General features: G+C 34.2%; 1 protein-coding gene across 1 annotated transcript in view; it reads right to left on the bottom strand.

Moving 5' to 3' along the window:
• The window catches only part of DCTN1-p150 (dynactin subunit 1), a 53,231-nt gene extending 51,609 nt beyond the window's left edge, over nucleotides 1-1,622 (bottom strand). Inside the window, exons 1-3 of the mRNA XM_068769734.1 lie at nucleotides 1,490-1,622; nucleotides 1,210-1,410; nucleotides 113-252 (exon numbers count right to left, since the gene is read on the bottom strand). Of these exons, the coding sequence (XP_068625835.1) occupies nucleotides 113-252; nucleotides 1,210-1,386 (317 nt within the window). The 5' untranslated portion in view covers nucleotides 1,387-1,410; nucleotides 1,490-1,622. The remainder of the gene's footprint in view (nucleotides 1-112; nucleotides 253-1,209; nucleotides 1,411-1,489) is intronic.
• Nucleotides 1,623-12,002: the final 10,380 nt, after the last annotated feature.

Raw genomic sequence — 12,002 nt, 5'->3', positions numbered from 1 at the left:
GTCAGTAAAATGTCTATAAAATCTTTATAAATTATTCCGAACATGGTAACACCAATCTTAACCCAATTTAACCCTCCAAACAAACAAAAAATACTATCAACCATTAACATACCTGCTCAGCCTTCTGTTACTTGATGATTTCATTATCAATGACTCTGCCGATGTGGTCATGGAGACGTCTATTGGATTATCTGCACCATCTAAAGGCTGGATTTGTGACGGACGGACAAACACTCCATAGTTTTCCTCGCACTGTAACATTAACATTAAACATAAGTTAACAATAGTTGGTTATCCTGTAAAGTACACCTATCCCCCGATTTACACGGTACTTGTTTAACATGTTTTTGCTTTTACACGGTTTTCCAAGTAAGTTTTTTTTGTTTTAATAACCGATTTTATTACCATCTCTCATAATGTAAATATTTCTGCTTCAAACATCGAATCGGCACAAATAACTTCGAGTGATGAAAGTGAATTCAAACCTTCGATTCCAAAAAAAAGAATGAAAGTTATTTCTTTTTTGTTCTACCATTTAATGTGTTGTAATTAAATAAAAAAAAAAACAGTTTTTCCGTAATATGTCAAATATTTTAACTAGTATTGACTAGCATTTTATTTTTATTTATGTGTACACCTAAAATTATTAAATAAAAAAAAACACAACTGTTAAATAGCAAAATTGTGCAATTTCTGCAAGTTTTTCGATTTACACAGTTTTGACTTAAAAATTATTAATTTTCGATTTACAAATTTTTCTCAGGAACATATCTACCGTGTAAATCGAGGGATAGGTGTACAGGTAATATGGATATAACTAATTATTCCCAACCCACTTTGTATGGCCTGTAATGCAAAACCGTTATTGGTAATTTTTAACATATCAAAATACTTTCTGCTTAAGTTTTTATACACCTATAAGAGTTTGAAATTACGATTTTTTTTCAAAGAAGACCACCAACAGTGGACGTCTTACACCTGAAGTCATAATGATGAAGCTGTTCGGTTGCATAGCCAGCACTTTATACACATTAAATAACCAAAATAGAGCAATAGTGTCTCAAATATTTTTCATTATGAATAAAAGTATTTGTAACAAAGAATCCAGTCACAATTTAGCATCATAGCGATAAATCGTGTGGGTAAATGTTCTGTGACAAGTACCAAAGAAATGTCATAGTGCATTGGTTCAATTAAAACTGTACTCACACGAAAGTATGCGTGTCCGCGGAGTGTTCCATTATTCTTTCCTTTTGGCTCATCTAGTATAATGCCGACCCATTTGCCAGAGGCAAAACTTGGAAATCCCACGTACGCGACCGAACCCTTAACATCTTTACCGACAACCAACACTCGCTGGCCGAGCGTCAGGACTTTTTCACTCATGGTTAAAGCAAACTCTTACAATTTCTGCAAAATTTAAGAAAAGTAGTACTACGAGGGTAATATCTAGCGCAATAAAGTTATATAGATGTAAAATCTATTGTACCTTATTTGTAAACTAATAAATATTTACGATAATATTACCAGTTAATGTGTTTAAATTAACCAGAATATAAACATTTTATTATAGACTTTAATAACGTAAGTTCTCCTGGCTTTTAATTGCAAAAGTTATTGAATTTTTGCGAAAGAAACAAAATTCTTGCCAAGAAAAACTTAAATGTCAAACGTCAAAATAATGACTAGTCCATACATTCTATTAGATTCTAGCATTTAGCCAACATCACTTATGTAAGTAAAGACTATAATACAATATTGGTGGTGGTAACGAAAATAGGAATCCAAAATAAAATTACTAAAAACATAAAACAATTAGCGCAAAAAGGTTGCAGTAGCGGTCACTCTCTGTATTGCTGGCTACTTCGACCACATTACTTTTATCTAAAACCATTCTTGCGCGGCCAATTCAAATTCGAGGGTTGATTTTAATTCGTATGCTACTAGTGATGTAGTCGCTGACGTCGTGCTAGGTTTATATAAATTGTAAATATTTTTGGTACATATGTAAACACCATCGTCATTTATCCTTGGCCCGTTAATCGCGTATATATCATTGAAGGTTAATCAGAAATATACGCAGACGGTAATTCACCTCCGTCTGCTAATAGCGTATATTGTAAATAATTGTAAAAATTGAATTCTTATTGGAGCTAATGACTCTCTTAGAACTTTGGAATGGTTTTGCTTTTCTTTTTCATTTTCTTACTTTCATACTTAACCAAAAACGTATCGTAAACTAATATGTAGATGAAGTTTTACGGTATATGTATAATGGCCATCCCTCATCCCTTTCTTTTACAAAACAAGATTGTTTATAAAGTTCTACTTTACCTGATAATAACTGTATATATAGAAAGGTAAAATTGTGATGGACTAAGGTATTAACATTAATAATAATATCATGCGCATTGTCCACATAAACAAAGCAACAACAAAACAACAAAATTTGACGTTCCTTCATATAACAATGTATAAGCTTACTGAAATTTTAAAAAATAAATATAGTTAAAATTACACAATAAAGGACGGTGGAAAATTTTATACATAAAAAAATACAATACTTATTTATACGCGAGTGATGCGACATATGGAATAGAATAATAAGCGCATTTAAAAAGTAAGCTATGTTATTCCTATTGCACACATGTGACCCAAACGCACGTATTCTGCAAATGTCATTTGGATAGCAGTGACACTTCGGGCCAAAAAAAAATACGTGTGACTACAAAATTTTTTTGATGCTTTTGGTAAAAAATTAACATGAAAATATTTCTTTTTTATATATGGTCCCTCAAAATTTGGCGCCCCGGGCAATCGTCCAATTTACCCGCCCCTATGATGACATGCTTCATCCGGTTCAGCTTCATACACAAATCAAACGTCTTCTTTACCAAAGAGTTCGGCAGTTTTGACCAGTTTTTTTAGTTTATTTTTAGGGCACATCAACGTTGTTAACACAAATATTTAGAAAACCAGTACAGTAACTAGTAGTACATATGTTTTTACGTTATTGACGAAAACGTCTAAGACTGAAGTGGATGTTTTTATTTAAGCAAAAATCTACATTCAATTAGATTAAACAAAAACATTACCCTAATTAAAACTATTAATATAGCGCCAATAAAATATGGCAATAATAAAAGCCGTGGAGACTTTCTTGCCCATTTAATATTGAACATTCAACATTTGACGTGACTCTTTCACACGCGCTACTTGAAAACATACGACTCACATTGGAAATATTGAGCTGTTGGATTTTAATGTGAATCTATGGAACCTATGTATAACATTATACAATTCAACAACAACTATCCTGTTTTCATTACACCAAAGCAGAAGACAATATACCATAAAACAATATATTGTACACTAAAACCCCATTTATTCGCGGGTTACATGTTCCATAAATATACCGCGAATACGGAATGCTAGTTTATATGCGATTATACTGGATACATTCTTGAGTGACAAAATAAAAAAAAAACAAATATAAAATAATGATTTAATTGAAGTTTTTGAACAACTTGATTAATTATCCTAACATTTAAATAATGGTTTTAAGAATCTTGTAGTTTTCTCTTGCTTGGCAGTTTTTAAAGACTCCTGCGGTTCAAACTGACACGAAACAGACGCATAAGCAATTTGTCTCTTAAAAATAAGACTTCGTTCCATAGACAGATCAATGTTGATAAAGAAATCGCAAAGCTCATTTGCCGTCCTTAAACCTTCACTAAGATTTTTAAAATTAAATCTCAAGTTTCCAGTGCTTGTTGAAGCCTCTTCTTCAATGTGCTGTGAATTTAACATTTCCTCCGAGTCGGTTTCAGACAAATCTTCATGTTGCGATACAAGCATTTCCTGAATGTCACTTGATTATATCTGGTCGAATCCAGCTTATTCCATTCGCGATTTCGACTATGTTTGCAGTCAAACTTGCACAGATTACTCGTCATTTTCCGCAGACAGAGCAGACAACAGTTTTTTTTTCTAGTATGACTTCAATACGTGTAGCTTCAGTTCTTCCAATGGTTCTTTTATGTTTACAATGCATCTCTCTGTCAAAGTACTTACAACATTCCATAATATTCAGGGTTTCATTCCATACAATCCAATATGACAGCATTCCATTTGACGACATTTACAAATTGGGTTGGAAACCTATTGGAACCCTTTTATAATTTTAAATGTACTTATTAGATCCGCGATAAAAGAAATGTTTTGGCGGCGCATGTAGAAATTGGGTCACATGTTTTTAATCCGCGCAAAATAAGGAGTTTTTAATGTAAATTTAAACTTTTTTTGTGCCATGTCCCACCTTAGCTTTTGCTAAATTCTTACGCCCCCCTATGTAACACCAAAGATCGCACTTTTTGGGCGTGGACCCCACGTTGCGAAATGTTGGTCTAGGCTAAATGTCTTTTGTGCTCTATTAGGCAAAAAACATTTATCCACTACAAAACACTTACAGTTTTACTCATAAAAAGATAAACATTATTTATTTTAATATTAAATTATTATTTTAATCCTTATATTATAAATTTATTTCAATAATAATGCAACGAAACGAATACGAAAATAACAGACATAGCTCAGCGGGTAGGCGAGTTAAAGTGGCTGGCGTGAACATATAGCTACGAGGGTCGCTTTAGGGTTCTGGAGTAGAAATCACGGACCAGCGAGACCAACTTCTAGCAAAGTCGTAAGATAACGGATGCAGATTTCCAACCAGGACCTCAAACTTAAAGACCTATGCTCAAGTAAGAAAGGGACTAATATATAGCTACTTTCCCTATGCAGCAGTAGTCGTGCAACACACCAAATCGGTGTTTGGCACTGGTCGGTGTAACATCTCCTGAGGATGCTTCGTGGAGGGGTGAAACGCGTGTTGTGTGAATTAACGGGATCAGCGGGCTGGCGGGCAGTGCACTTCATTGCACGACTATTGCTGCATAGCGGAAGTAGCTATATAGTAGTCCCTTTCTTACTTAGGATGGACTTCCGCAAGGTAACGCCTGAATCTATTAGATATCTATGCCCAACATTGGACGTGAAGAGTGATAAAATAGCTGACATATTTATGAATGTACTCTTTCCCCCATCTTGTTTTCGGGATATACCTTCCTATTTTACCCCCTTTCTTTCATCCCCATTCCCCTTTTTTCTATCATTCATCATACATTCAACATACAGCATTCACTCACATTACATTCAACATCGCCTCCCATCCCTCGCCACACTTCCTATTACACAGGTTCGTTATGCCTCACGTCACTCACAACTTCTTCATATTAAAAATGTGAAATAAATAATATTTTCTTTTTTAAATAATAAACGTAGATTGTATAACTACGAAGGGAAGGCGAAGAAAGAGAGGCGATGTATGAAAACAATTATGGAAATGAATGAACGGCTTGTAAAATAATTAAAGACATTTAAATGAACGAAGTATGAATATGAAAGTTAATTGAAACGATATAAAACATTACAATTAAATATAGACCATTGTCCACCCATGAAAGGAGTTGAGCAAGATACCTCAAAAACAGGGGGCTATAAAATCAAATAAAAAAATTGGATATAAATATCAAAATTTAAAGGAATTTGTTTCGGACATTACAACCAGAGGCACTTCGTATGTCCCGATTTGCCAATTTAAGGGCGATAGATATTTAGTCAAACTTATTTTAAGACTGCGATCTAAGTCTCATTCCATCAAGCAAATTTTCTTATTTGAAGCAAAAACCTAACTCTATTTATTGTAAAGTATCAGATTTAGAGTAACATGTGGACCATGTGTTGATGGAATGTAAAAAAATCGATGTAAGAGAGAATTACTTTTAACGCCTTTGACACTTGGTCTGTACATTGAAAACACCGCGCAACCTTTTTTGTCGGAAGAGTTAAACAAATTTCCTGATTGGTATTTTGCCTCCAGATTTATTTTTGAACGTTGTAATGACGAATATTTATGGTCATAACAATAGACATGACATGTCCAGGCATAGATAAAAACATAACCTAAAAAAAAGATTACAAAAAACTTTGGATGTGCGACAGCTGCAGTAAAGATGAGTAACTTACTTAGATTAGTCTACTCATTAAATTTAAAACTTATGTCGCTTCCTTACAAACTTGTTAAACAGATGTAATGTATATACAGGAAGTACACGTATTCTGTTTGAAACAAGATTCCTGGTGTAATATTAAGTTATAACCGCATATCTTTGTTTCTAAGACGCAAAACGCATCAGTATCGTCGATAAAAATCTATGCAGCCTGAAAATAGTCATTTATTTGTCAGATAAAGGACTTTAGAGCAAATTGCTAGATTCAAGGCACCAACATTTATGTCAGAAGTTCCCAGACTATTTTTATCATCGACTTTTTTTGACCGTACTGTCTAAATGGCTGCCTAAATGGCATTTGCGGATTCCACGAGATAGTGTCGCCTAGTCTTCCTCGGACGCCATCGAGCTTTTCTACTTTAAAAGAGGTTTTATAACAGGTTTAAAAAAAAACTACCTACATTGACAGGCGAGGTCAAGCCAATATTTTATTTCTACATTATCAACTGCAGATAAATCTTTTTACACCCCCGCTTACAAATTGTGGACACCTATTTTTTCACGTCAACGAAGTCCCGCGTCAAATCTCTCGTCAACCTGGATAACTTCAGAAACCTTTGTTTTATGTCATCCAAATTCAACAATTGTAGATGCCGATCAAAACAATTCCTCCGAAGACATTAAAAACTTCAAGCAACTCTGCGGCCGAGACGCGATAATAATACAGGTTATAATTACAAAGCAATTTGCAGTCAATCATAAACAACGCACTCTCGGACTCTGTTAATGCCACTTGAGCTTTCCCGTTCCGTGTTCGAACTTCTAGAACTGATTGTGATCTGGAAGGGTAATTTAAAATGGCATCATCAACTTCCTGATGGGAAAAGAGGAATTCCACCACATCTTACTATATTACTGCCGAAAAGTAATAAAGGAGGTAGTTATAAGAAATAAAACCTATAACAGTAAGGTCGAGTGAGATGTTACAGGAAATGTAATAATACCTAGTCTAGCCATAAATTCTGTTACTAGCCGTTTACATAAATTAAAAAAAAAAATTAAATAAAAATAAAAAAATAGCCTTGTTTCCCGCCATTGTTGTATGTTTTTAGTTTAGAAATTATTTGTTTTGAAAATGGAGTAGGGCACAAAAGAGAAAAGGATTGCAATAATTACACTGTACAAAGTAGGTAAGAAGCCAGCCGACATTTTGTATACATTGAACAAGCTAGGAATTAGCCGAATGTTTGTGTTTCGTACCATCCATAGATACACTGAAACCATGTCTGTTGATGACAGTTAGAGATCCGGCCGACCGCGATCTATTCGAACAAAGCAAGCCGTTAATGCAGTCAAGGCCAGAATTCGTCGAAATTCTATAAGGAAGCAGAAAATCCTTTCCAGAGAAATGAGAATCCCACCGACGACACTTTCTCGGATTATCAAACAAGACTTAGATCTAGATACTTACCGAAGATACACAAGACATACGTTAAGTCAGGCACTAAAACAAAAGAGAGTCAAAAGATCAAAACAGCTGTTACTTCGAAACGCGGACAAAAACCCAAAAATTCTCTTTACCGATGAAAAAAAATTTACAATCGAGGAGCACTACGACAAACAAAATGACCGAGTGTATGCACACAACTTTAAAGAAGCTTCCGAGGTAGTGGCCAAAGTTCAGCGAGGCCATCATCCAGCATACGTCAAGGTTTGATGGGGTGTATCCTACCAAGGGGTTACAAAACTCCATTATTGCGAAAAAGGAGTGAAAACTTCTACCAAAGTTTATCAAGATACCGTGTTAGAAGCGTTAGTTAAACTTTCAACAACACCTTATTCAAAAACGAAGTGTGGACACTCCAACAGGATTCAGCCCCGGGTCATAAGGCGTGCAATACCCAAATTTGGCTTGAGCAAAATGTTCCAGACCTCATAAAGGCTGATGAATGGCCTTCGGCTAGTCCGGGATTAAAATCTTTTGATTATAAATTGTGCTAAACGCCATGCCCTGCTTTAAGCGTCATCGAAATATTGAGACGCTCAAGAAATCTTTTGAGGCAGCAGTGACCAAGTTTCCAATGGAAACCGTTCGTAAATCCATCGACGCATGACCCGACCGCTTAAAAGCGTGCGTTAAAGCTAAGGGTGGACACTTTGAATAACTAGTTTAATACGTTAACTTATTTTTTCACTGTACATGATCACATATAAAACTTTAAAATAAAATATTTTTTTTTTAGAAATTATCGTATATTCTCTTTGTAACAAAAGTTTTGGCTAGACTAGATATATGGTGCATAAATAAGAAAATATATTTGTGGTTTTGAAATTTAATCGCAAATAAAATGTGATGGCAATCCTCGATTACCCTTGACAAAAGCGGTGCTGGAATTTCTTCCGCAATTTGTTCTACCACTAACGCTTTTCACTCATACCCGTGACTGTTTCTTTCGTGTATTCTCGCAGATGTATAAATAATCATGTGATTCTATCATTCCGTGATAAAATTCCTTACGAAACATCAACGTTACTTCACACAACATTTTTATTTCATTTAGAATAGAGAACCTCTCTTTATACCATGGTTGCACAGACTTATTAAGACTAGGGGCCACTCTGACAAATCATGAACTGATGGCGGGCCGGCCGCCAGAAGTATATGTTATTAAAGACAATAAAGAATTGATAACAATTTATTAAAATTATTCTGGAATAGAATTCAATATTTTTCGAATGTACGAGAGTATTATTTTTGGTGTCGGTTAGACAATAGCACCAACCGACCTAGGAAATGTTCAGTCCTTGAGTCTGAATGCTAAACTTGACAGCTAACGTCAAGATTCTCAGTTTTTTGCTTCTCAATACTTAATAACATATTTGTGCGTCAAAATCTAATATCATTTATTAAAAATAATGACAGAGACGTGATAAACACAAGAAATAATAATAAAGTCGTAGTGACCTAATTTCAACTACAAAAGTTAACAATTCTGAGTGTACGTACTTATAATAAAGTTCCACAAAATATTTTAGCACTTCCATTTCATAGTTTTAAATCTAAAATTATCGAATTCGAGTGCTGGTCTGGCGTAAAAATCAGGGAGGAGTGAATAGCCTCCCTGATAAGCGAAAAAGACACCAAACAGTCATTCATCACCCTCTGCAGAAAAATCGTAAAAAATGCTATAGAAAGAAATAAAACGTAAACATTGCAAATAAATAAATAATGAAGACAAAATAAGAGCAAAATACATACTTATACAGTACTGTGATATAAAATAATTACAGAATTTAAGTAATAAAAATGTAATATAAAATAACAATGTAATTATGAAAATGTAAAAAGAAAAGAGGAATGAATGAAAGGTGATACAGAACAAAAGGGAAAGACAGCAGAATTGTGGCATGAAAGAATAGACCGAAAAACAATGTGAAGTATGAAAGAAGAGAAAGTAAATAATAAAAAATAATGTGAATAATTGAATTTGCCCGTAAAGTCCCTGTCTCACAAAAGATAGGGGGTACGAGAGGCCCCCAATAGCGGGGGCCATTATAAATAAAAAAAAAACTTAAATTGAAAGTCTATCATTAAACAAATCTTATCATTGAAGTGTTTTTGGTTGATCGAAATAGTTGGAACTCAGTTTAGTGTCTTATTTACATTATTAATATTATATATACATTTAAAATTGTTATATTTCATATAGAAAAGGAAATTGTTGAGTTTCTGGTCGGTTCTTCTCAACAGATCAGGATTCCAAGCTAATGACAGCTTACTACTTATAATGTTAAAATAGTCGATGATTCAAAAGTGCATATGAATGCCTACTTGAATAAAGATATTTCGAATTTGATTTGAATTTAAATTTTAGTGAACTAAGAACTATGCGGGTTCCTAAGCCTATTGCATGTTATACGGCTAGAGACAAGGTTCCCCAAGTAGCCCTGGAATCAAGTTACACAAACGAGGTCAACACTAAGCGCCTTGCGCGCTCTGCTCAAAACTTCGGAATCTGTAAATTCCAATAGTGTCGATCCAGACCGAATAACAAAAGTTTGTTTATTTATCTGGACTACACTGCGGCAAAAATGGCATTTGCAGTATTCTTGGTTCGAGGAGGCAAGGCTCAGATGGCGTTAAGCCCTTACCTCTTTTATAAGTAGCGAATCTCGTGAAATCCCTCGGTAGCCTCGGTTGGGGCAGCTTCTATTGTATTTCGGAGATCGCCGAACTTTCAAAACAGTTAGGAAGATTCTCTATGGAGTGAGTCCGCGCACGGGCCCCTGAAACGGATCTTCGGCTCAAGCTGTCTCTCGATATCAGTTTATCATTCAGACAAGAGATCTCGAAAGGAACGAACCTCGATTTGGTCGGTTGCTATTGCCTAACATTACTGCCACTACGAAAAGCATTAGCTAGGAGAATTGGAAGAAATTTAAACAACGCATTTATCTAATATATTGGGGGTTTGCGTTTTCTGTGATATACGAGTCGCCCTTGTTTACTACGAAGCCAATAAAGTTTCGAATGTTTGAATTTTTTTGAATAGTTTTATACATAATGTCTTAATGTCGTCGCGTCGTCTGGAGATTCTAGCACGTGGCTTGGTCTCTGGACGAAACGACGTATGAAAGTAGGTGGAAAAGTTCTATTACCAATGTATATCAATTATTACTACTACGTATTTTCTTTTTTTTTTGTATGAAGTATAAAGTCAGTTGCTTAAACGTTTAAAAAATTATAATAACCAATAAAAATTCTTCAAATATCTATTCGCATTATCTCTAAGACTATTGTCAAAATATTGCCACATATCCATTTATTCAAATAATTACGGATAACAGGTAGATGGACATACAATAGCGACTCAAAACCTAAACATTTGCTTTTCATTAAGAAAAAGTTACAAATAATAGACAGGCAATAAAAAAAATTCTCGGAAGGTTGTTTTAGGTGATAATTTTATTAGATAATTTTTATTATACCTTTTAAACATAAAAGAATTGACTGTTTATAATAACTATAACAAATAATAATTCTCTTCAACGTCTAAAGATGCGCCATTTTACGTGTCGCCATTTTGTTTTGCATTAACAAAATGTCGGCCGAGTCAACAACAATAAAAAAAATATTGTAACTTTAGGTTAATTCATTTATTCATATCATCTTTTCTCACAACATTGTAATGTATTTTAGATTGATGATTGTCAATAAAGACGAAGGCAGTTTTCTATAACCAAGAGTGATTTCCTGTTTATCTATAAAATTGTAATTGTCCAGTGTAAGCGGTTAAATTAAATGTATAATGCGATACATTACCTGTTTAGCTATCGTGATTAAATAAAATAAATTGATATTTTATTTAAAAAATGGACATTTAATATCGTTGGCAATCTCGTAGACGGACGATAAGATTATTTTCAAATATTTATTAAATCTTTGTTACATTTACTACTTAAATTCATAAATGGAAACATAACGGGTTCCCGGTCAAATATTAAAAGAATTTGCCAAGGGATTGGACAGAAGGATTGTAAATTTATCAACAAACAAAAGAGAGTTTTCTCTTTGTGTACCCTCTGGAATTATTAATCCACGTGGTAGATTATTTGCGTTTTAAACTAAATAGGAAATGTACACATAAATAAATTAAAAAACCCCGCTTCATTTTTAAGTTTTATGTACTCCACGTAATAGTCACATGCATTTCTTTTTAATTTATATATAAAAGTTAAAACGGTTTACAAATAGTAATGTGAAATTTCTAGTATATATATTACATTATCAGCCGAAAGAGGCCCAGTAGGCATAACTCTCGCCCAAGGACGAGGACACGAGGACAGGTCTTGCGCTGTTCGACTATGTCATCGTTCTACCTTTTGGAGACCTATCTACGCCGCATCTATCGCCTCGAATCCGATGTTTCAATC

The sequence above is a fragment of the Battus philenor genome, unplaced genomic scaffold, assembly GCF_028537555.1.
Source record: "Battus philenor isolate CCGP_79_NKW_IND1 unplaced genomic scaffold, ilBatPhil1.0.hap1 SCAF_29, whole genome shotgun sequence".
In the NCBI taxonomy this organism is placed as follows: Eukaryota; Metazoa; Arthropoda; class Insecta; order Lepidoptera; family Papilionidae; genus Battus; species Battus philenor.
The sequence above is the reverse complement of the archived record's forward strand: the minus strand, read 5'-3'. Positions and strand labels throughout refer to the sequence as shown.